Here is a 25,173-nt window from a genome sequence, read left to right as displayed (position 1 = left end):
GACAGCCTGTGCTGTTGTGCTAATGGAGTGGAATAGGCAAGTTCCCAGGGCCTTCTCTGTATAGAATACTGCTACCTGAGACCATTAACTAGGCCTTAGCCTTCAAACTTTGCATATGGTGCTCAATGATACCAGCTCCTAACAGGTGGCCTTCTCAGCCTGAGAAACTTACTGCCCGTGATCCACGCGTGTTCAGACTGCCTCTTGAGTGCATGGCAGGGATTGTTCCTCTGTCCGTCCTTGATGGTCGCCTGTTCTTTCTGATCACTGCTCTAGCTCTTCTCCCTTCCTTTGCTAGAAGCTTCTATTACAAAGGCCACATTTTTCTTAACACACTTGAGTCATTCTGTTAGCCCAAAGTAAGAAGATTATTTTGAGGGGAGTTGTTATGTTCCCATGTTTTATATTTTTGAAAGCTAAGACATAAGACTAAACACTAAGATTTGGGGAGCTAGAGAGTCCATGACTCAGCACTAAGAGTACTGGTTGTTCTTACAGAGGACCTGCTCTGTCAGACCTCTCTCAGCTTCCTCATGGCCGTTCACAGCCACCTGTGTTTCCAGTTCCATGGGGAACCTGATGCCCTCTTCTAACCTCCATGGGCACTGACAACATACAGTATTCATGCATACATTCAGGCAAAACACTCACAAAAAAAAAAAAAATAAAGGCTAGAGAGGTGGTTTTTGGTTAACAGCATACACTGCACCTTTAGAGAACTTGAATTCAGTTCCCAGCACCAACATGAGGCAGCTCACAGCCACGTGGGACTCCAGTTCCAGGGGATCCAGTGCTGTCTTCTTGCCTTCACAAGTGCACACACACACACACCATGTGTAAATAAAAATATATCTTTCAAGAATAATAAATCTTTTTTTTTTAAAGATTTATTTATTTTTTATATGTAAGTACACTGTAGCTGTCTTCAGACACTCCAGAAGAGGTCGTCAGATCTTGCTACGGATGGTTGTGACCCACCATGTGGTTGCTGGGATTTGAACTCTGGACCTTCGGAAGAGCAGTCAGGTGCTCTTACCCACTGAGCCATCTCACCAGCCCAAGAATAATAAATCTTTAAACTAAAAAACATTTTGAGCTTTTTGAAAATATAAATTAAAATGATTCTTGGTGGTGGTTGGAGACAGAATGCTCATTGGGGTACTTACTGCTATTGCAGAAGACTTAGGTTTTTAGCACCCACATGGCAGCTCACAGCTGCCCATAACTCCAGCTCCAGGAAATCCCACACTTTCTGGTCTTCTTGGGCCACTACGCTCATGTACGCATACACAATTTAAAATAAATCTTAAAACATAGAAAAATGTAAGAAATAAGCCAGGCACATCACATATCCACACTTATAGTCCAAACCACACAGGAGGCTGAGGCAGGAGAACCGTTTGAGCCTGTGGGGTTGGGACCACCTGGGTGTCGTGTTGAGACCCAATTCACCAAAATGAAAATACAAGAAATGCCAGAGAAACAACTCGTAATTGAATTGACTTCCCAGTTCTTTGGGGTTTGGCAAGATTAGTGGAGGGGGGGGGCAGCCACTGGAAGGAATTGGAAATGGGATAAGAACTAATAAGACTTTACATTGGAATTTGATATTTGGGGGCTTTCTTGGCTCTCATAACTCCAGCTATTAGATTGTCATTTCCTTAGTTCTGGTCCCACACCTCTGACTTGACCTTCCCACTTGTTTTTTTGCTTGTGATTTGGGGTTTTTTTAGATTTTTATTTATTAGATGTAAGTACACTGTAGCTGTCTTCAGACACACCAGAAGAGGGCGTCAGATCTCATTACTGATGGCTGTGAGCCACCCTGTGGTTGCTGGGATTTGAACTCAGGACCTTCAGAAGAGCAGTCAGTGCTCTTAACCTCTGAACCATCCCTCCAGACCGACCTTCCCATTTTGGGACTCGAGTTTCCATGGCCAGTTCTCACATGTTCAGGGAGGTGCTAGGTGAAACATTTTCCTGAGTGTCTCCCTACTAAGCCCGCCTCTCCCTTTGCCATCCATTCTCATTAGCAATTACCACTTCCTGTTGCTTAAGTACCACTCGCCCTGCCCTTGTTTATTCCTCTCTATCCTGCGGCGTCCCCCGCCCCCATGATCTGATCCCGGCTGTGGGGACCATTCCTTTGAGGGTGTGTGCCTCTCACTTCAGAAGTATACTGTGAGTGAAGCAGATGGCTTGTTTTCATTCTACCTCTGTCCTGCATGCCAGCTCAGCTCAGGCTTTGGATGCAGCTAGTGCTGAATGAGCATCTCCAGGCCATCGTCCATGATGTCCTCACCGTACTGCCTCTTCCTCTCCTCTGTGCTAGTCTGAAGCTCGTCATCTTTAGACATAATTGTTTCTCTGCTGCTGATCCTTGACAGCTTTACAGTGTTTTGGATTTGGGGTATCGTCTCAGGATTGCTGGCGAGTTGTGAGTTCCTCTGCCGCAGGAGCCTCGTTCATAGACACTGTACTCTCTTTCTCCCGCAGCGTGAAGCAGCGTATATTAAGTGCTGGGTATAGTCATGCCCTGGAAGCAGAGGCATAGTCTTAGATTAGTGTTATTGTGAGCAGAGCGTATGAATCATTAAAGTGATTTGTACTTTCCTGTTATTTAGTAAGTACATTCTCTATTGGCCTTGCCAAATTCGAATCTGAAAACTTCCTCTCACCCTGGTTCCATCTAAGCAGCACACGAGTACCCTTTAATGTTAATTCTGCTTTCTTATTTCTGTATGCCTGCAGACTCGCCCTGTGTTCTCTTTATTGGTTGGATTGTTGACATTTGTCACTTTACCTAGGGAGTCGTAGGTTTTGAGAGCCTCGGCTTTCTTGATTGCTTGTGTATTTTTCTGGGGACTTGCACAGAGGCTCTCTGGCATAGTGCTTTAGTGCTTATCACATGGGGGAGACTTCCATCATCTGCTGTCACTCCTCTTATGACAGTGTTCTAACACTGTTGAGCTTCGAGGGATGAGCTAATTGTAGCTGGCCCCATGGACTCGCCCTTCCTTAGGGTGCCCTTTGAGCCATTTTCTGCCTGTCTGGACCTTTATCACTGTTTTCTGATGCTGGAACTGAACAATACCAGGGCCTGTGGTGTTGTTGTAAAGTATGGTCTGGATATAGAAAATGCTATTTAATCAAGGAATGTTATTGAGACTAAAATGATCAAGGCTGACCACAAATTGTGAAGACATTCCTCCCAAGATTGACTGGAAGCCTCACTCAGGACTCTCCTGTCTCAGCTCTCCTCAGAGCTCTCCTCAGACCCCATCTCCGCATCCACAGGCTCTTACCATGTGGACTTGCCAGCGTTGCTTATGCTGGTCACTGCCTGGAGTGCAGCTAAGAATTTTCTCACTCATTCAGCAGATGCTTATTGAACATCTGCTGTGTCGGATTTCCAGTGAGACCCAGCTACAGAGGTAAAGAGCAGTCTTTGGTGACCTTTCAGAACTCTGCCTTGGTGGGCGGGACGTGTCTCAGCCTTTCCCACAGAGGAGCCTAGTGTGATCACAAACGATGCTAGGGAGGGGGCTTCCAATGGAGTCCTGCTTACTCTTGATGAGTCGGGGTGATGTGTCCTGCTTCAGACTGCCCAGTGCTTGTCCTTGTCCTCTCTAACATTGCCTCTGTGTCCCTCTTCCCACCGGACTGTGGGTTGATTCCTTCAGGCCAGGTCAGGTCTGGTTTTGGATTCATCTTTGGGTATCCTCTAGTGCCTGATACAGTATTTTATTTAATTTTAAATTTATTTAAATACTTGTCTTATTCTGTACAGATAAAGCTAGTATTATGTGATAAATTATAAAATTGTAACTGAAGACATTATTGTTGAAGCGGAAATGGATAAAACCAGGTCTGAAGTCAGTTGCCTTACATAAAACCTAAGATGGTAAAGGACTCTGTTGTCTGCTGGAAGAAATCTGTATCTTTTGACTCTTGGTTTCCTAGACTCTGGTACAAAGAAGGAAACTGCTATTCCTGGGCTTTATAGATAGGACATAAAATGTAATAAAAAGAAATTTGGGTGGTGGTAATGCATACCTTTAATCCCAACACTCAGGAGGCAGAGGCATATCTGTGAGTTCCAGGACAGCCAGGGATAGATACACAGAGCAACCCTGTTGTAACAACAACAACAACAACAACAACAGAAAGTTCAGAATGGTTTTCCAAGGACAGGGAACTCTTAGGCCACCCTGTGGTGTTATGTAGTAATCCCTGCCCAGGTTAGCCTGGTCACCTTGCTGAGGCTGTTTCCCAGAAGCCTCTCGGTGTAGTTAGTTTGGCAGCATCTATAGAAAGCCACCTCCTGAATGGGTATGGCAGCCTGTGACTGTAATCCTGGCACACGGAGAAGTGGAGGCAGCCACATCGGGAATTTAAGACCCAGCCTTAGCTACAAACAGTGATTTCAAGGCCAACTTGAGCTACATGAGACCCAGTCTCAAAACACAAACAAACCCAAAAGCCACATCTGTCAGATATTTGAGCTTTCCTTATGATGATCTGTAAACTCCTGAATCCGTGGAGGTGTGTTCAGGAAATAGAAATCTGATTTTGTCATTACCTTGACACTCCTGCCCCAGTCTCTTACTCCAATCAGTCAGGAACATTTTGCCTTGTTACCCTGGTTTTTCTGAAGCTTGTCTAGTTCTCATATACAGTTCAATGGAACTATTCACTGTGGCTGACAAATGCCTGTCTAGGCATCCCCAGCATGCCTCTGCCCACTTTCAGTCACTTCACAACAACCATGGCTTTAACTGCCCCATCTATTTGGGTTGGTAAGCCTGGTTCCTGCTTTAATTCAAGAAGTCTAATTAGACAAATTTATATTCAGACCTTTATGTTAGGCTAACATCAAGCTTTGGTCAAGCTCTCAGCCTACCAATCTATTCAAGCCAAAACCAGGGTGCTACAGAATTCTTTCTCAGAACTGGTCAAGAATTGAGGTAATACCAAGTGTGGAGGCCCACACCCGTAATCCCACCACACCAGCATGTAGGAGGCAGAAGCAGGCAAAAAAAATTTTTTTTTTTTAAAAAAAAAAAAAAAAGAGGAGGAAAAAGAAGGAGGAGGAGGAAGAAGAAGAAAACGAAAAAAGAGCCAGGTAGTGCTGGTGCATGCCTTCAATCCCAGCACTTGGGAGGCAGAAGCAGGCAGATGCTTTCAAGGCCAGCCTGGTCTACAGAGTGAATTCCAGGACAGCCAGGGCTACACAGAGAATCCCTGCTTCAAAAAAACAAAAAAGAAAAAAAAAAAGAAGTGATGTAGGTGCATTGGCATTTTGATTTAGGAACCAGGGTGTCACTGGCATGCTTTGGGCAGGGCTGTGCTCTGTTGTGTGGACACTCGGGTCTCACTAAGGAGTGAACGATTCCCAGTGATGGACTTTGCTTTTCCTGGGACCCCACCGTCTGCTCTACTGCAAGCACTTTACAATTTATTACAAACTTGTAGCCTTTCCTGTTTCTTCCACATAGGCAGGCTGTAATGGAAGCTGTGCATGATGGGCTTCTTCCCCTGCATCTTCTTCATCATCCTTGGGTTTGCCCTTCTCCTTTCCTGCTGGGCGGCACTGGGCTTTTCCTTCTAGGACTTCCTGTCTTTGTCACTTTAGCCTGGGGATCCCCACCGTGCTGGGGTGGATGCCCACGTGGATGGTTATGCCATTATTCTCTCTGGACCACACCTTTTCAGTGTAGATGACACAGTGCTTTCTGGGCACCTGGACCGCCTTGTAATCTGCTGACCTTTGTGGTGTCCTCAGACAACCTGAACTTCATCTTCCTATCAAATGGGCACTATACTTCTGTTTCAGCCTTTGGAGAGGGGAAGACATCATGTTCTTGTGAACGTGAGCGGGTGCACTGAAATGCCACATAATAGCTTCAGTCAGAACTCACAAAGGGATTGAGCTTCATTCTGGGCTGCTGCTCTAACGATGGCTGCAAAGGCAAGAGGTATTGTTTCCTATTTAACAAGCTACAGAGTAACCTGTTCCACCCAGGAGAGAAAGCAGAGTTCAGGCGTTTGCACTGTCTTTGCAAGGTCTGTGCACAGCAGAGGTCTGCTCTTTCCCAGTACACGTTGCTGCACTGGGAGCCTTACCCTGCCCTGTCTTTGGAAGTTGAGTGGGCTACTGCAGAAAACGTAGATTTGCAAAGCTCTCTCTTCCTCGGGTTGGCTCAGATTATCAAATCTCTTAGAATTGTGGGGTTCTGTACCAGATTCCCAAGTATTTAAACCTCTTTGGACACTCAGTTATGTGGCACACATCCCAGCACTGGAGAGGTTGAAGCAAGAGGATTTTGAGTTCAAGGCCAGCCACAGATAGTGAGTGTAAGTTCTAAAATCTAAAAACATTTTTAGAAACCCTCTTTGGGGCTGAAAGTATTACTTCAGTGTGTAACTGTCACCTTAAATGTACCAATGTTCTGTGCACAGTTAGGGCCACTGCCTGGCCTGCCCACTTTGCAGGGCTTCCCGGCATCCTGGGCTCTCGCTCTCTTCACTGAGTAGCAGCTTCCTGGCTTGCTGTGTGTGTCATATCCGTGAGCCTGTGAGAACAGAACTCAGTGTCTCGTGCAGGAGAGCAGTGAGCCTGGAGAGGCGGTGTCACTAGCTCTGCCCCCAGAGAACTCAGAACTCACCCTGGTGCTGAGAGGATACGGGCATGGGAAAATGGGCGTGCGTGTGTTAGGGGAAGCTGTGTGTGTTCTCACAGCTTTGGGTACATGCAGCAGTGCCCCAGAGGTGTCATGACAAGTAGCGCAGCCTCGGAGGTGATCTCTGAAAGTGACGTAAGAGAAAAGCTTGTCAGGTGAGTTCCTTCAAGCCTTTAAGGGAGTAGCACTCACTAAAGTCAGCACTGTTTCCTTTGGTTTCTACATCCATGGACCAAAGCAACAGTCTGAGCATGCGATGGATGCAGAAAGGCGGGAGGCAGCCACACAGGGAATGACTATTATGGGAAGGTGATAAGAGCTATATCTGAACACCACGGCTAAGCTGTGACAAGAAAGCAGGGAGGTGTGAATGTCAGGTTGGGGGTGAGAAGCAAGGAGATGGAAGGGAAAAGCCAGGGCCAGAAATGGACTGTCACTGTCCCGTGTGCCACACTCCAGAACCTCAGTAACACAGACTTAGAAAACTCCCATGGGCCCGGGGGATGAAGGCTCAGCTTAGACGAGTGCTTGCCATGCAAGTATGAGGACTGAGTTCAGATTCCCAGCACCAAATGCAAAGCCAGGGGTGTGGGCCAGCACCTAAAATCCCAGTGCTAGGAAGGTCAAGCGAGGAGGGTCCCTAGGCTTGCTGGCCAGCAAGGCTTGAGTCAGTGAGCTCCAGTTTCAGCAAGAGACCCCACCTCAAAAAAATAAGGTGTGGGCTGGGGAGATGATGCAGTAGATAAAAGCACTTACAGCAGCCACAAGGCTGAGCTAAGTTCAGATTAGTAGAACCTACATGACAAACCGTATGTACTGACACATACATGTAGTCAGTGTTCTCTGTGGTGAGATGAGAGAGATGGATGGGAGAATAGCCCAGAATCTGTGGGCCTGCTAAACTGAACTACATGATAGACAGCAGAAACAAGGACACCCCGCCTCAAACAAAGCAGAAGGTAAGAACTGACCCTCTGGCCTCCAAGTATGGGCACACACACACACACACACACACACACACGACAATTGAGGAAAACACCTAATGTGCTGCTTACCTCTGACATCCACAGAATGCTAAGACCCCCTTCTGGGATGTTGATCTGTAGGACTCCTGGCCCTGCTCAGCTAGCTGTGTATAGCAGTAAAGATGGCAAACCAAGTCGTGTGGCTCACATCTATAATCTGGTACTTAGGAACCTGAGACAGGAGGATTGCTATAAATTCAACTCAGTCTGGTTATGTAGGGAGTTCCAGGACAGAAGAGCTACATAGCTCATGTCCCAAACAAAACAAAAAGATTATGCTAGGTGCACAGATGATGCAGTGAAGGAGTCACTCCTTGACCTAGTTTCCAATGAGAAAGTGAACTCTTGGGAACAGGGAATTGGCGTCCCTCCTGCCCCTCCCACAGTGCTGGAGCACATATCTGCCCCTGATCATTCAGGGGTGCCACTGATGACTGAAGATATTTTCCAAGAGCAGCTCTGAATTTGAGGCCAGCCTGGTCTACATAGTGAGTTCTGTATAGCCAGGGCTATACAGAGAGACCATTCCTCAAAAAGAAACCACAAAGAAATAAACAGACCACAAATAGTTGTACTAAAAAAATGTAAAACTATTAAAGGAATAGGCAGTATGGTTATTTCCATTTTACACTAGGGAAGTCATCTGGCCCGGCAATCTCTCCACTGACCTGACCTACAGTATAAGCCAAGCCCTTTAAAGGGTGCCACTGCTAGGAGGCAGCTCCTCTCTCCCTTCCCATAATTCTGTCCCCATTCTGGGCACAGAACTTGTCCAGGTTACCCAGTGTGTGCCATTTGTGAGCGCAAAGCAGTGCAAATAAGGTTCAGATGGTTTGAGACAGGAGGTGACAGGATTCTTTCATTTGAGTTCCTCTGCGGGATGATGCCAAACACATAGACTGCCAAGAGCAGGGCTTCTTGTTCTACTTTAGCTTTCAAGGAGCTTTGAGAACTGAAGTAACAACATGATGGCAAAAAGCTGTGTCGGTGGCCTTGGTGACCTTTGCCTGGGATGATGCCTTAAGCAAGCGAGTGTGGTGGGTTTCTAACAGAAACCGGGATGCAAGGCTGTGTGGGCGGAGCCTGCGGGGCGGGGCTCTGGGGCGGAGCGCGCTCGGCTCCTAAGGCAGGCTCCGCTCCGACTGTAGTTTAAAAGGCTGGAAGGCGGGCTTCGAGAACTAGTACCCTGAGAGTGCCAGAGAAGAGCCTGTTTGGCACAGCCATGACCCGGCAGGCAGGGAGCTCTTGGCTCCTCCGTGGTCTCCTGCTCTTCGCATTGTTCGCTTCCAGCGTCGCTCCCTTCAACTGGGATCTCCCGGAGCCCCGCAGCCGAGCAAGCAAGATTCGAGTGCACCCTCGGGGCAACCTCTGGGCGACCGGTAAGTGTTAGGGGACCCCCTATAAGCATGCCTCATTCTCCTCAGTTTCCTTTTCAACCTTCTGGAGGCTCTTTGTAGCGGAGCTCCTGCAGTCGCCGGGGGCTCAGCAAGTTTAACGGATGGGAATCTTGAGACCCTAGCACTCACAGACTTGGCTAAGACAACCCACTCTGCAAGTTTAAGATCCGGTCCCCCTCCCCTTAGGCAGACTGCCAGGTCTTCTCACCTCTGTCTTCGCTGTATCCATCTAGAGGCACCTTCTCCACTTCCTTCCCTGGCAGGTAGTCTCCCTGGTCCTGGGCTATCTACCCATCTTCTGTCCTCCAGCGGGTCAGGAAGAGCTGAGAATGTCAGCTTTGCCTCCACCCAGAGATCCGTGGCTTCTTGCTGAGGAGAATGTTTCTTGTCCTCCCTCTGTGAGAGCCAGGAAGGTAGACTAGACCAGAGCTTGCTGTGGTCATAGGGTCCTCATCACGAGCTTCCATGTACCTTGCACCTCCTTTCTTAGGTCACTTCATGGGCAAGAAGAGCCTGGAACCCCCAAGCCTGTCACTGGTGGGGACAGCACCCCCTAACACCCTGAGGGACCAGAGACTACAGCTGAGTCATGATCTGCTCAGGATCCTCCTGCGAAAGCAAGCTCTAGGCATGAACCTCAGTGGCCCAGCTCCCCCAATCCAGGTAAGCCCCCGTCCCCGGTACCAGCATGGAAGAACTGCCGCTTAGCGTGGCTTCAGGGTGGGACTGCCTAGCCAGACGGTAATGGATTCCAGAAAACCAAGGTCCCAGGGCTCAAAAGGGGAATATCCCAAAGACTGGAAATGACGCAGCAGACTGCATGGGAGAAAAGTTCCTCCTTGCCCCTCCCCAGTCTGGTGTCGCAGACTAGGAGTATTCTAGCTCTTAAATAGAGCGTTCTCCAGGCCACACAGCCTTGTCCACCCCAGCTGTCAACCGGTGTATTAGCCAAGCCCACCTTTGCCATGCCAGGCTGTGCTTGTGTCCCAAGCTGTGATCCCTACAGCCTAGAGGTGGAAGGGAAGTGACCAGTGGTGACAACTCAGAACCAGCCTGCTTTCCAGTCTCCCATCCACTTCCCAACGCCAGTGCTCCTGGCAGTAAAGGCCCTGCAGGGCTGTCCTGTGCATTTGAGATGCTTAGCGCATCCCTGGTCTCTACCCACCAGAGGCCAGTAGCACATTCCCTCCTCACCAAGTTGTGATAACCAACATGCCCTGCAGACCAAGAACGGTGTACTTGCCTGCGGTCCCAAGTGCCTCAGAGGTTGAGGCAGGAGGATGGTTTGAGATCAGGAGTTTGGGAAAAACAAAACCCAAAGCCTTCAGACATGAGTGTTGGTGTCCCCTAGGTGGAAGTGGGCTTGAATCACTGCTGGTTGTAAAGCATTGACCTGTGGTGCTCAAGGCCTTGGGTGTCTGCCGGGTGGGGTGGCAGCTCCTCCGTGCTTGGCTCCTGCTGTTGTCCCCTGGTACTCGTTGTGCACAGAGGGCAGTGGGGTGGGTAGGATGCATGCTGGGGCCACACCTAACTAAGTAGCTAGGGGACCTTAGAAATGTGTTCTTCATCAAATAGAAACAACAGGCCCATCTCCCAGTAGATGAGATCATTCGTGTCACGTGCAGCCCAGTGCTGGGCACACAGAAAGTTCTTGGAAGCAGGAGCTCCTACCTCCAGTCCTCTGGCAGGACTTTGCTATGACGCCCTTCCTATCCCTACTGTGCTTAGCACAGTGTGCACATGCTCAGAGAAGAGACATTCCTTATTCCTTAGAAGCAGGTCTACCTCCAGTCCCAGCAAACATCCCTGGGACCCCTAAAGCAAAAGCTTGGGCTAGCTAAGGAAAGCGAGAGAGAGAGAGAGAGAGAGAGAGAGAGAGAGAGAGAGAGAGAGAGAGAGAAGAGCGCATCACCTCTAGGGACATTATTTGGAAGGTCTGAAATACCAAGACCAACCAGAGACTCTCACAGAAAGCAATACTGCCATGGCCAGTGGCAGGGAGAGTCAGAGTGAGGTCTGTAGCAGAGCTTGGGGGGTAGGGCATGTCGCTGACACTTGTCTAATGCCTTGGGCTTGATTTCTGTGATGTCCTTTAGTTGTCATGACTACCCTGTGAAGTTGGGGCTGTATTCTGGGAAAACCAATCCCCCTGACTCCTGAGGTCTTTCAGGGAGAAAGGTTCTCACTCAGAGGCTCAGCTGAGAGCCTGCAGCTGCCCTCCTCATGTCCCTGATTTGTGGACTCCAGGTTCGAGTCTTCCCTCTTTGCCTTCAGTACAGGAGGCTGCTGGAGCCACTGCTGCAGAAATGATGCCAATACTGGAACAAACAGGACGCTGGGCTTAGAATGTGTCCATCCAGGGAAGCTGACGAATGGAACCCTAGCAGTGTTCTCCTCTGGATGTAAATCCTAAGCTCAAATGTGTTACTCTGTTACTGTGATTTCTGGTTGGGTCACCAGGAATGTTGATGCAGACACAAAGTCTTTCCTGCTGTATTTGCTTCCCTGGTGAAGTTGTGAATAAAAATACTGCTCTGTACACAGAATGTCTGGGCCTCTCCTTCCACCCACATTTGAGGAAAAGAGGGAAGGGCTCTGGAGGGTGGCATGTTCAGAGAGCTGGGGTGGTCTTAGAAAAGCCCTGTCACTCCCCACCATGGCACCAGCCTGACAACTCTCAGTAGTCAGGTATTGTGTTGGCTGCACTGACCCTTTGCCAGCCTAAAGCTTCATTCTGCAGCTTCTTCCCCTGCAATGGGGAGCTACCTACACTATACTACACTCGCCCCACCTTTGATCCCCATGGCAAACTTTAGTGTACTACCTGGTGCATACGGGAGAGAACCACGCTGGAATCCAGCCCTGCTGTGTGTTTTTTTTTTCTTCTCCGAATGTAGGGTCCTCCATACATGTTGCCAAAAGTTATCGAATAAAAATTAAATTGGAATGCCAGATACTTTGTTGATAGTGTCTTGTGTAACGTGGACTGGCCTCGAACTCTCTATGCAGCAGATGATGACCTAAAATTTCTGATCCTGCCTCTATCCCCTGTGCCTTGGAATTACAATCGTGGGTCACCGCGCTGGGTTTTTTTTTGTCAGTTTTTACGTGGTACTGAAAAGCTAACCCCGTGCATGCCGGGCAAGCACTCTAGCAGCTGAGCTACATCCCCAGTTAAACAAGATTCCTTTCATTTTCAAAAAGAAATAAAAGTCCTAAAGTATCCTTTACGGACAATACACACAAACTTTTAAATTAACTGTTCACTTGAAGTGCCAATTAAGTCGGTACCTGGCTTTGGGACACTGACAGCTCTTTGGCTGCACATACTTGATCCTAAATATACAATAGGGGTATATTTGATGTCTCCGATCCTGCTTGTAACTGACATCGATGAATCTGGTTTTTTGCGTCGTTTTCACCCGGACTCTGTACACAGAACCGAAGAAACGTCGGCAGCCCTGAGCGCCCACGCCCCAGCCAGCGGAAGACCACGCCCTCTCCTCGCGAGAGCGCGCGCCTGCCCTGGAAGTCTGGCTGGCGGAAGTGGAGCGACGGAAGCCACAGTTGCTATGGAGCTCGCAGAGGACTGGCTCGTGGAGTCTTTGCGCTTGTAAATTGGGCCGTGGGCGGGTCTGATGGGCAACGGGAGAGGGCGCGGGCCGTTGTGGCCTCGCGGGCAGTGCCCAGGCACAGACCGACGGAGGTCCTGATCCCCGCCGGCCTCTAGCTCCGGGACTCTGTGTCCTTTGTAAGCAAGTAATGTGACCAGATCGGCGCTTGTGAGGGCTGATAAGGCACACATGACCGGTTCCCCTGTGCCGGAGTCTAGGTTAACTTGAACGCAGGTTTCTCCTGATCGTTCATCTCAACTTGGGGAAATCAACTTTATGGGAGTCCCGCAGGTGAGGAACCAAGGCTTGGTTCCTTATGGCCAGCCTAGTCCTATACACCAGGGAGTAAAATGCAGAAGAAAAGGTTCAGCCCCGTGTTTACCTAACTCCAGAGCCTGGTTCCACCAGTCCTTCAGCCATCTCCCAGTTCTTGGTTAGCTGTGCGTTGCGCGATTTTTGTATCCCTATCTTGCAGGTACCAAGACTTCCATGCATTTGACCTCTCAGGAGCCACTCGAGTCCTTGAGTGGATTGGTGACAAAGGTAATATACCTTGCCTGCTACTAAACGAGATGAGATGGGTTCTGCCTCTTGGGCTAAGTTTTAAAGTTTGACCCATTTCCATCCCCTGACACAAGGCTACTCAGAGAATGGGGAAGGTATTTCTCCTTTGGGGGAATTTATAAATCCAGCCATGATCTACAATATTTCTAACACTTTGTCATAGTTACTGTTTTATTTCAGGAGTCTTTGTTGCTGGTTATGAAAGTTCGAAAAAAAATGAGATTCTTCATTTGATTTTACCTCTCAGACTTTCTGTACAGGAAAACCAGGTAACTTAAATAGAGAAGCTGATTATATGTGTCAATTTATTATGCATTTCTGGAGTGCCTGTTACATCCACAAGGTATTCCGCCTGACAAGGACCTGGGGCAGCCCTTAAAGGCCACAGAAGGAGCTGGGCGGGGGTGGTGCAAACCTTTAATCCCAGCACTTGGGAGGCAGAGGCAGAGGCAGGTGAATCTATGTGAGTTTGAGGCCAGCCTGGTCTACAGAACGAGTTCCAGAACATCCAGGGCTACACAGAGAAACCCTGTCTCAAAAAAGAAAAACAAAACCAAAGTCTCGAACAAGGCTCCTATGCATGGGGATGAATGCTGAGGACAGTCAGGTGGTCGCAGGAGAGCCACTGCAGGCAGAGGGCAGTCTCACTTTATCAGAAGTAGACATAGGGGGCTGGAGAGATGGTTTGGGGGGCTTAGAGCACTCTGCACTTCCAGAGGATCTGTGTTTGATTCCTGGAACCCACATTGCAGCTACTGCCGTTCACAACTTTATGTAACTCCTGTCCAGGGCATCCAGCATCTGCAAGCAGGCAAAATATCCACATACATAAAATAAGTTTTAAAAATGTAGAGCCATGAGAAGTAGCCGGTGGTGCAGTGCTCACAGAGCATCTCAGTCCCTCACAGAGAATAGATGAGGGAGCCGTCAGCATGTGGGGGTTGGGAAGCCATGTGGATGAGTAAGGTCTCCTGGGATGAAGGTGTAGGATCTGAGGAGGCAGGGCAGAGCCTTGGGGAGCACATTTAAATGATGTGGAGAAAGAATGGTCTTTGAACTAGGGGGAGAGAATGTGTGAGTGGTAGCTATGTAAGTGTAGGTAGTGGCTGCTCCTAGCCAGCCAGGGTTAGTTAGAGAGAACTTGTTGCAAGAAGAGAGAGAGAGAGAGAGAGAGAAAGAGAGAGAAAGAGAGAGAGAAAGGAAGGAAGGAAGGAAGGAAGGAAGGAAGGAAGGAAAACAGATGTGCTTAATAGAGTGAACACTTGTTACATGGTTGTTTTGTCTTTATTACTAGAAAGACATATCTTGGTTGTAGTGGGAGAGGAAGGTGTAAACTGTGTTTGCCCCATAATCCAAGAGCTAGGACAGGCTAGAAAAAGGCTTGGGGATAGGCAGGAGGGAAAAGAGAAGCTGAGCACATAGATATTTACACATGTAAATGTACCCTGCCGAGGTCCAGCTGAGTGACTTTGATGCCTCCTTCCCTAGCGCTCATCTGAAAAGCAGTGCTGAGCAGGGCATGGTGGCGCACACCTTTAATCCCAGCATCTTTAAAAAAAAAAAAAAAAAAAGATTTATTTATTTATTATATGTAAGTACGTTGTAGCTGTCTTCAGACACTCCAGAAGAGGGCATCAGATCTCACTACAGGTGGTTGTGAGCCACCATGTGGTGGCTGGGATTTGAACTCAGGACCTTCAGAAGAGTAGTCAGTGCTCTTAACCGCTGAGTCATCTCTCCAGCCCCAATCCCAGCACTCTTGATTTTGAGGCCAGCCTGGTCTACAGAGCAAGTTCCAGGATAGCCAGGGCTACACAGAGACCCTGCCTGGATACGTCAGAAAGGGAAAGGAAAGTCTGACTGCCCCACCCCTTTGATTTCAGGGCTTACACCCAGAGAGGGACTTCAGAGTACGCCACGGAGGATTTTCAGACAGATCCGTCTTTGACCTAAAGCACGTGCCAGATACCAGGTATGGCCAGTCTGTCTGTGTCCCAGCCTTTCCATTCTCTGGGGGTGGCAGGATGCTCTGCCGCGTCTGTCTTTAGCAGCGTGCCCACTTTTGAGGATACAGACATAGGTGGGTGTACCTGGGGCATCTGAAGAAATTGTTAGCTTAGCAGACTTTTGCTTAGTAGAGCCTACAAGGCTGTGCAGTTGCTCCAGGGACCAAATACAGACTGGGAAAACCTCTGAGGCTTGTCTGAGAGCTGACAGACGCCAGAAAAGCTCAGGTTTTAGTCGGGGTTCTGTGTTCAGGCTTCCTACTGTGTCCTTTCTAGGTGACCATCATGACCTGTGGCAGCCTGGGCTCAGTCTGTGGCTTTCTTGAGTTGTGATCCTGTCCCTAAAGCAGGGTGAGCCTGCTCGTGTGTTGGATGAGGGCAGCTGGTCCCAGGGCTCCCGAGTGGGCTGGAGAGGAAAGGCTGCTGCAGGGAGGGCAAGCTTCCATGTCTGCTCTTAAGATTTCCCGTCTCTCTGGAGCAGGTTGCTGGTGACCAGTGGACTTCCAGGGTGTTACATACAAGTGTGGCAAGTCAGAGAGGACAACGGTAAGTGAAGTTCACTGGGTGGAAGGTGAGGTTTTAGGAAAGTGACTCACACACTCCTGTCTCTTAGCAGAGCCAGTAAAAAAGCACTTAAGGGAGGGGATAGGGGACAGCACAGTTTCTGTCTACTACATGCAACCAAGATGAGTTAGCATCCGCAGTGTAGCAGACAGGCCTACTAGGGCCTCCTTGAACTTCCTCCAGGAGTTGAGTTTAGCACCTCAGCTGCCAGCAGAGCACCTAGAGAGCCAGGACCTCTCTGCTGGACATGGGCAGAGGAGGAGCTGAGCCAGAGCCACTCGGGGCACTCAGCTCTTGGAGGAGGTGGCGTGGAGGTCCCTCCCTTTACAGTGTGCTAATTCTGGAGAAGGCAAGTCACAAGTGAGCAAGATGCTCACTGGCAGTTTCTTGCCCAGAGATCACACTGCTTCCCAAGGGGCACAGAGAAGGAGCAGGAGGTGTTGATCCTGGCCCTTGTTAGAGTGTTAGGAAGTCACCTCGTGGGGACTGGAAGTGGGACTGCAGGTCCTTGTCAGACAGACACCAGAACATGTATCTCTAGCCTGATGCAGCCATTCATCCCATCCCTCCTCCATCAAGAGACATCTCCCAGCAGGAAGTGGGCCGCCACTTCTGCACCCTGCCTCCCACAGAGCTCCCACTGAGTGTCAGCACAGTAGCTGTTACTTCTCCCAGGCTTCACTGCTCTCACCACTCGTCTGCGCGGTTGTTCCCAGTCCCTTGTGTTGCTTACCTGTACCTGTGGTAGGTTTTGTTGTTGCTCCTGGGTGTTTTTTGTTGTTGATGCCGTTTTCTGATGTTTCAAGGCAGGGTTTCTCTGTGTAGCCCTGGCTGTCCTGGAACTCATTTTGTAGACCAGGCTGGCCTCAGAGATTTGCCTGCCTCTGCTTCCCTATTAAAGGCTGGGACTAAAGGCATGTGCCACCACCACCACCACCTGGCTTATTGCTGCTGTTTTAATGGTGTATGCTTTACCTATCAAATGATTTTGGTACAGCTCAATGACTTTCAAAGATAATTTTAAAGATAATTTGTCAAGTATTACAGTCATCACTGTAAATCAATTTTTAGCACATTTTTCATTATTCCCATAAAGATCTGTCAGGCCAGCCGGGCATGGTGGCGCACTTGGGAGGCAGAGGCAGGCGAATTTCTGAGTTCGAGGTCAGCCTGGTCTACAAAGTGAGTTCCAGGACAGCCAGGGCTATACAGAGAAACCCTGTCTCAAAAAACCAAAAAAAAAAAAAAAAAGATCTGTCAGGCCGTTTACTATTAATCTCTCCTGCACTTGCCCAGATATTACTGGTGTGTCCTCTCTATCGTGGGCTTGCCCATTCTGAAGAGCATCTCACCAGTGGAGTCTCTGTACTCTCTGACCATTAGCAGATGCTTTTCAAGAATTCCCTGTTATGGCACCCATCGATGATGTGTTCCCTTTTACCGCTGACACTATGCCCTCGTATGGGTGGGGCGCATTTTCCCTGTCTCTTCCAGCCCTAATATACAAATCTTGATATGAACTTGTACTGCTGAATTATGTGGTAAATTTATGGGGATTTGTTTTGTTTCTAAATAATTAAAAGTTGAGGCTGTAGTGATGGCTCCGTGGTTTAGAGCTCTTCCTGCCGGTGCAGAGGGCCTCGGATGGGTTCCCAGCACGCTTGCTTGTCAGGTAGCTCACAGTCCTGTTACTGTCAGCTCGTGGACTGATTCCTCGGACCTCTGTGGGCATGTGCACAGAAACTCGTGCAGGCGCGTGCGTGCACGCGCGCACACACACACACACACACACACACAATTTTACAAAATGGTTTAATTTCTGTCCCATGAGCAATGTACAGAAGTCACCATTTTTCCATGTGCTCACCGACGTTTTTTGTTGTCTCTGAGTGCCTAGGGATTAAACCTCGTGCCTGTTGGGCAAGCGCTTGTCCCTAACCCTGGCTTTTTTGTTGAAGCCATTCTAGTGAGTGGTACTGTTTATCACTGTAGCTTTTGTTTGCTTTTTTTCACTGAACATCTTTCATGTGGTTGTGAAGCCATTCACTTATTGGATTTCCTGAAAGATATCTTTGGTACAGACTGGAGAGAGGCTGGGCTTGTCTTGCTTGTGCCGTTATAGTCCTGGATGGAGAGCTCATCGGGGGCCTCAGATAAGCCAGGCAGTGCTCTGACACTGCACTGTAATGCCAGCCCCGCTAAATCCTTGAAATAGGTTTCCTCCCTTCTGAAAACCCTCTCCCAGCTCAGAGCAGCAGGTCCCGGGGGCTTTGGGCTCCTTAGGATCAGTGTAAGGGAGTCAGGGAAGTGGCCCAGGAGAGCAGCCTTTCGGTGCTCCCTAGAGACCATCTAACAGCCCCAGGCTCAGCTGTTGTGTCTGTTGCAAGTGCTTCTCAGAAGTCTGGATGAAATGCCCTGGGAGCATGGGAGCTTAGTCGTCCCTGCTCCTGGTGCAGAACTGTCTGCAGGGAACACACACTTTTCCACCATCCACCTGCTGTTCCCACCAAGGCCTGTCCTTTAGAACTGAAAGCGCAGCCGGGCATGGTGGCGCACACCTTTAATCCCAGCACTCGGGAGGCAGAGGCAGGCGGATTTCTGAGTTGGAGGCCAGCCTGATCTACAGAGTGAGTTCCAGAACAGCCAGGGCTATACAGAGAGTCCCTGTCTCAAAAAACTTAAAAGAATTGAAAAAGCACCCAGTGCTTTGTCTCCACAAGTGTGGACATGAAATAGTGAGTTCTGGTTTTGGAGAAAGTAAATACAAAGCAGAAAACAAGATCTCTCTTTTTAGTAGTTTGTGCAGCAAATACTTGTTCCAAACTGTTCCAAGTGACGTTGAGGGAAGTATCAAATGAATCAGCACTCGGGAGACAGAGGCAGAGAGACCTCTGTGAGTTAGAGTTTGAGGCCAGCCTGCTGCTCTACATAGTGAGATCTATCTCCAAAAACGTTACAAAAAAAAAAAAATGATATAGAACACAGAGACTAGAAACAGTCAGCTAACCAAGCAGCCTGAGCTGGAGACACACAGAGATGAGAACCAAATAAAAACTAAAATACATTTCAATCCAGCACTAGGAGACGGAGACAGGAGGATAGAGAGTTTGCAGCCAATCTGGGCTACAGAGCAGGACCCTGTCTCAAGAAAAAAAGAAAAAGAAAAAAAAAGGTCCAGCAAGATGGCTCAGCAGGCGAAGGGGCTTGCTGCCAAGCCTGACCATCTGGCAATCTAAATTCAACCCCAGAACCCACACAGTGGACAGAAAAAACTGACTTCCTGCAAGTTGTTCTCTGACCTTCACACAGACACCATGGTACACGCACACACATACAATAATAAGCAAAGTAGGTGATATTTAAAGATGAAAACTAAACTAAACTTTTACTCTAGTTGAAAATGCATCTTTGCTGCATTTTGTCTGAGAGGCAGCCCTTCCTGGCTTCCCGTTTTCATCTGTGACATCTGTGACATCTGCAGTGCAGCTGGGAGCTGCCAGGTCTGGCAGGCCGTGAGGCCGTGAGGTGCCGCAGCATATTTTATAAGAAGCAGGACTGGTTCGTGAACTTGGTGCTCTGTCACGGTTCACTGTAGATGCCACTGACATCAGCAGGGTGTCCTTTCCTTCCTTTTCCTCCCCTCCATCAGACATGTCAGGACCGTGTGATTGCAAGATGGCTGCAGTGACACACTGTTTGCAAAAACAGTTCCTACGGGAATGAATGAGGACAGGAAAGGGATGCTGGCAGCCTCAGATACGGGAACAAACCCAGAGCGACTTTGTCTCAGCACTGGCTCAGCAGCCCTCAGCTCCCTCTCTCCCTGACCTTCTAAATGTCAGGTTTCTGACCAGCCGCCCTCACTGACCTGCACTTTGGCCCTCTGCTTCAGATGTCATTGAAGCTGTCAGTACCATCGATGTGCAGGACAAAGAGGAGAGTCTCTGGCCTCGTGTGTCTGTCTTCTGCTCTAAGGCACCAGGAATCCTCCACGGGGCGCGGCTCAGCGGCCTGAGGACTGTGGATGTAGAATCCCAGAAGATCACATACAGCTCAGGTACTGCCACAGTGTGCCCCTGTTGGCTCCTCCAGCCAGCTCTGTCCCTCAGCCAGGCTCAGCCACTGTAAGACACTGCTCAGGGTTTCTGTGCCAGATGCTGGGGAAACCTGGAGCATACAGTGCCAACCCTGGCCTCCAGGGCCAGCAGCCACCAGCAGAGCAGACTGGCAAGATGAGGAGAGGGTGTGACCAGGCAACCTGGCACAGCCCTCCAGCCCTGCCACCCGCCAGACCCACCTGAGTCCAGCACCTTTTCTTCTTTCCCTCTGTGTTGTAGGTACAGCTGACAGTGAGGCCTTGAGCAGCCTTCAGGTCCTAGACGCAGATACCTTCGCTTTCTGTGGCACCTCAGGTCGGCTGGGGCTTGTGGACACCCGCCAGAAGTGGGCACCGTTGGAGACTGTCAGCCCCGGCTCTGGCCCTAGTGGAGAGAGATGGTGTGCAGAAGTCAGAAACAAGGGCCAAGGCCCTGGGCCCTGCGTTGCCAGCCTTGGCTCAGATGGGCAGCTCTGTCTCCTTGACCCCCGGAATCTCTGTCATCCTGTGAGCTCAGCCCAGTGCCCAGTATTCAAACCCAGCCCTGACCCAGAGCTGCTGCGGGTGACCTGGGCTCCAGACCTGGACAACTGCTTGGCTATTTCAGGTACTGTTGAGAAACTGTCCCTCCACTGCTCTCTCCCAGAGGTGCTTGGGAAGGAACCTGTAGCCCCATAGTTAACCTGGCTGCGGAAGTTTAGGTTGCCTATCAGAATGCTAACTGTGATCTTCAGATTCCTCAGGGCAGGCCCCAGCCATCCTGACCACTGAACTAGCAGTGACCGCCAGTGGCTCTTACACGGCGCACAGAGGTTCAGGTGTACTGAGAGACTTGTAGACAGTAAGGTATGGGACAACCAGAGGCTGCACCAGACAGCAGCTCAGTGAGCCGCTTGCTGCTTGTGTTTTTAGCTGTAGACATACAGGAGGCGCCTGAAGCCAGGGGTTCTCGCTGGGAGGATGTGTTCAGCGGGGGCACCCAGGAGCCAGTGGGGAAGGTCTGTCTGTCGCAGACACAAAGGGGAAGTTCCAGGATCCAGAGAGAACAGAAGGATAGCAGGGTGGGACAGGGACAGATGGACAAGCGGACAGCACTGAAGAGAGATGAGGCTTCCTCCAGGAGCAGGGGTGGAGGAGGGGTTGGGATTTGGAGCAACTTGAAAGTTTCTGCTGCGTCCATTTCCTGTGGAGATGGCTGTTATGAAGATAAAGGTGTTGCAGGCTGAAGTTGAGGGTGCAGCTCAGTGAAGCTTGACGTGCAGTCAAGGACCTAGGTTTAATCCCCAGAACCTGTGTGGAAAAGCTGGACGGTCTACACAGAGAGACCCTGTCTTGAAAACCTACACACACACACACACACACACACACACATACACACAGTGTACACACACACACACACAGTGTACACACACACACACACACACACAGTGTACACACACACAGTGTACACACACACACACAGTGTACACACACACACAGTGTACACACACACACACACACACACAGTGTACGTACGGGGTGGGTGTAGTGGGGGAAACTGGCTGTGGTGGCAGGGAGACAGACAGGCAGATCCCTAGGGCTCATGGCTGTCTAGCCTCGTCAAATTGGTGAGTTCCAAGCCAATGAAAAGACTCTGACAGAAGACAAGGTACACTGTGCCTGGACAATGACAGCAAGGTGACCTCACAGATTCCACACAGACTAAGTGCACACAAGCACCTCAGGCATGTACAGCTATCACATACGATGTGGACATGGGGTGGGCGTCCACAGCCACTCATGGAGACACCTCACACTGCTGCAGGCGCAGCCTTCTCAGTGGCTGGCCTCTGAGTGTCTTGTGATAGAGGAGGTCCTCCGAGGAAGAGTAGGGTCACACCTCTCTTTGCACGTTCTTCTCCAGGCTTTGATGGGACAGTACAAATCTATGACGTCACATCATGGGATGGAAAGAAAACCCAAGCAGAGCCTCTCTTCACTCACAAAGGCCACATCTTCCTGGATGGAAATGACGTTGACTCTGCTCCTCTGGTCACCACCCATACCTGGCACCCTCGAAAACCCAGAACTTTGTTATCAGCAGCAAGTGATTCGTCTCTGCACGTGTGGGACTGGGTGGACCTCCAGGCCTCCTGATGACGCAGCAGCTGCCCTCGTGGGTCTCTGAGGAGTTGTTTGAGAGGCTGATGCAGACTCTGAGTGACCACACTGTACCACAGCCGTTGGCTTCAGGCGAGCTAGCCTGCCCTTGTCCCTTTTTCTTACCTGTGAAATGAAGGTATAGTAACTACCACCTAGTGCTGTGGGGAACATCACAAGAAAATTACCTGAGAACAGTTGGTAGGATGCCGGCATAACATGGCTGGAAGCGGCCATCGCCTCTAGGAGCTCTGCGTCTCCAGGTGTGTGGCAGCAGGCTGTGTTCCTGTCTTCACAGCATCATGGTGAGAATCAGGAGAGCTGGAGTGTGAATGTGGGTGTGAACTTTCTCACAGAAGGAATCGATGTCTCAGGGCCAATAAACAAAAAGAATATCAGTAAGAAGCAATCAGCAATTTACTTAGTTTTTGTACACAGGACTGAACTGTACTGAGCCTATTGTTCTGAGTTGTGTCCCAACTGCTTTCTTTTACTTTTTCCTGGTGTGTGTGTGTGTGTGTGTGTGTGCGCACGCGCATGCATGCATACATATGCTTGGGTGTGCACACTCATGAGTATAGGCACCAAGAAGTGCTGGGAAGGTGGAGTCATTCCTCTTTGCTTGGCTAAAGGATGCGCGTTGCTCTCCTCGCGCACATGTGACCTCTGTGCGTGCTGACTGGAGTAAGCCCTGTCTTCCTCTGTGGTGGACCAGGGTCCCTTCCTTAGGACCTTGTTTAACCTTAGTTCCTAGACTAGTCTCTCGGGGTTGGGACTTCAGTATATGAATTTGTAAGGGTACACACTTCCGTCCACATCACTTAAAAAATACTTGAGGATAAGAAAAGTCTAACAGCTTTTTTATAATAAATCTTTTTTTAAAGATATATTTATTTTATGTATATGAGTACACTGTAGCTGTACAGATGGTTGTGTGCCATCGTGTGGTTGCCGGGAATTGAATTTAGGACCTCTGCTCTCTCCAGTCAGCCCCGCTCAATCCAGCCCAAAGATTTATTATTATTATAAGTTAAGTACACTGTAGCTGTCTTCAGACACACCAGAAGAGGTCGTCAGATCTCATTACGGGTGGTTGTGAGCCACCATGTGGTTGCTGGGAGTTGAACTCAGGACCTCTGGAAGAGCAGTCGGTGCTCTTACTTGCATCTCACCAGCCCCCATTGTTCACTTTTTTTTTTGGGGGGGGGTGGTGAGACAGGGTTTCCCTGTGTAGCCCTGGCTGCCCTGGAACTCACTCTGTAGACCAGGCTGGCCTCGAACTCAGAGATCCACCTGCCTATACCTCCCAAGTGCTGGGATTGAAGGTGGGCGCCACCACTGCTCAGCAAAGAACAGACGCAGTCACTGCATGGCCAAGAGCTGAGACCGGGATTTGAACCGAGTCGCTCCGTGTGTGCGAACGGCTCCTCAGCAGCCAAGCCACGGGCCCAGCACCTAACAGCTTTTTAAAGTAAAATGAATTCATTTTTATTTTACTTATTTTTGAGATACAGATTCACTGTGTAAGGAATCAGGTAGACTTTGAACGTACAAGTCTCCTGCCTCAGCCTCCTGAGGCCATTCCCAGTAGGTGTAGATACAGATCTAGAGTCTCTCCCTCAAATACCAGGCTGAGCTCAGCCGCTGAGCCCTTCCTCCCTAGGTAAGATCTCTGCAGTGACACTGAGACCTGCGGGGGAAAGAGTCAGTTGATTCTGTAGCAGTGAAGTCGATGCAGGTTGGTTCTGGAGAAATGTGAGAATTGCAGCTTCACAACAGGATCATGCTCAGAGTTTTGGGAAGCATTGTCTGCCATCCCCGTTCCCCATGAAGCTCATCCCGTGGCTCCCCCTACTCTGTTCAGTGGTAACACTGATAGCTTGAAGTTGGCCTTGGTGGGAGTGTGCAAGTCTTAGAAGCTGTCAGGTGTTACAAAGCAGAGACCCGGGTTACAGCAGCCACTAGCTTGCTTCAGTATTTGACTCTGTGGAAGCTTAGTGAGTAATTTAGAAGTTGTGGTGAATGTAGAAGATGCTTTGCTGAACTGTATCAGCCAGGGCCTGAGCAGGGAGAGCAGACGCACACCCACGCCCACGGGGTGGCTGAGCTGCAGTTTGGGGCTGCAGAGGAAGTGGAGGAAGTGAGGCTTGCCGAGGTAGGTGCACAGCTGCAGGAAGACTCGGGCAGGAGGCCTCCCGGTAAGAACTGCGGGTTTCTTGTCTGGCCAGAACTGGGTTCCTAGGCCCAGAGAAAAGAGGGCTAGAGAAGGTAGAGTGACAGGAGATCAGGGCGGGCACAGAGATTCACAGAGGCGACACAAACTTCCCTTCAGATAGACAGCTATGTGAGGAAAGGCCACCTCACTCCACGGGCATTGGTGGTGGGGCCATGAAGGGAGAAAGCATTAGCTGAAGGAGACCACCAGGACTGTGCGGACCTTAAAGACTGTGAGAGCCTTCGAGTCCCAGGACAGTAGAGTTAGGACACTGTAGCTAGCTCAGTGGGAGCCAGAGAATAAAGGAAATTTCTGATTCTCAGAGCTGGCTGGCTGTTTTGTTTTTGGTGTTTTTGTTGTTGTTGTTGTTTGTGAGGAGTGTTAGTTCTACATCTTGTGACCTAGCCTAGCCTGGTTTATGTGCTGGGAGTCAGGAGGGCACTGGCAAAAACTAACTAGAATTCAGTGTGTTGTTCCCTCCCTCACTCCTCCCCCACCCCCAGTCTAGGGGAAGAGGGCGAGGCTAGGCATGCGCACAGCTGCTGGTGGGAGGGGACTGTTAGGCTGCCGAGGGCTTTCTTGTCAGCTCTGTCCCAGAGAGAGGGTGAGGGGCTGGGTTTGGAGGCAGCTATGGAAACAGTGATGCTGTCGGCTCCATCTGTCTCACTTAGCCACACCGCAGAAACCTAGGTGTTAGGATGAGATGCTGAACTGTATCCATAGGGCCTCCATTAGAGAAGGGGCACATGGCCTGCAGCATGGGCTCGGTTACACACGGGCCTGGAGAGAACAGGCTCGCACGGGGAAGGTGACAGTTGAGTTGTATCCTGTGTTCAGGCAGAGGGCACATCATTGTTAAAGACAGACCCC

The 25,173-nt window shown here is 49.7% G+C and overlaps 2 protein-coding genes across 3 annotated transcripts; both read left to right on the top strand.

The window, feature by feature from the left end:
- The first annotated feature begins 8,846 nt into the window (after positions 1-8,846).
- Nmb (neuromedin B) lies at positions 8,847-11,651 on the top strand. Of its 2 annotated transcripts, none has more exons than XM_021219145.1 (3): positions 8,847-9,087; positions 9,596-9,768; positions 11,385-11,651. In XM_021219145.1, exons 1-3 carry the CDS (start codon positions 8,931-8,933, stop codon positions 11,448-11,450), a joined length of 396 nt encoding a protein of 131 aa, XP_021074804.1. In that variant the 5' UTR covers positions 8,847-8,930; the 3' UTR covers positions 11,451-11,651. The 2 variants fall into 2 exon arrangements, with proteins under 2 accessions (XP_021074804.1, XP_021074813.1); XM_021219154.1 differs by having other exon boundaries at positions 11,380-11,641.
- Positions 11,652-12,639: 988 nt separating this feature from the next.
- Wdr73 (WD repeat domain 73) lies at positions 12,640-22,490 on the top strand. The gene is made up of 8 exons (XM_021205692.1): positions 12,640-12,718; positions 13,195-13,262; positions 13,464-13,552; positions 15,167-15,255; positions 15,771-15,835; positions 19,746-19,910; positions 20,191-20,556; positions 21,853-22,490. The coding sequence occupies exons 1-8, from the start codon at positions 12,678-12,680 to the stop codon at positions 22,083-22,085; spliced, it is 1,116 nt and encodes a 371-aa protein (XP_021061351.1). The 5' UTR covers positions 12,640-12,677; the 3' UTR covers positions 22,086-22,490.
- Positions 22,491-25,173: the final 2,683 nt, after the last annotated feature.

Source organism: Mus pahari, chromosome 1, assembly GCF_900095145.1.
Source record: "Mus pahari chromosome 1, PAHARI_EIJ_v1.1, whole genome shotgun sequence".
In the NCBI taxonomy this organism is placed as follows: Eukaryota; Metazoa; Chordata; class Mammalia; order Rodentia; family Muridae; genus Mus; species Mus pahari.
The sequence above is the reverse complement of the archived record's forward strand: the minus strand, read 5'-3'. Positions and strand labels throughout refer to the sequence as shown.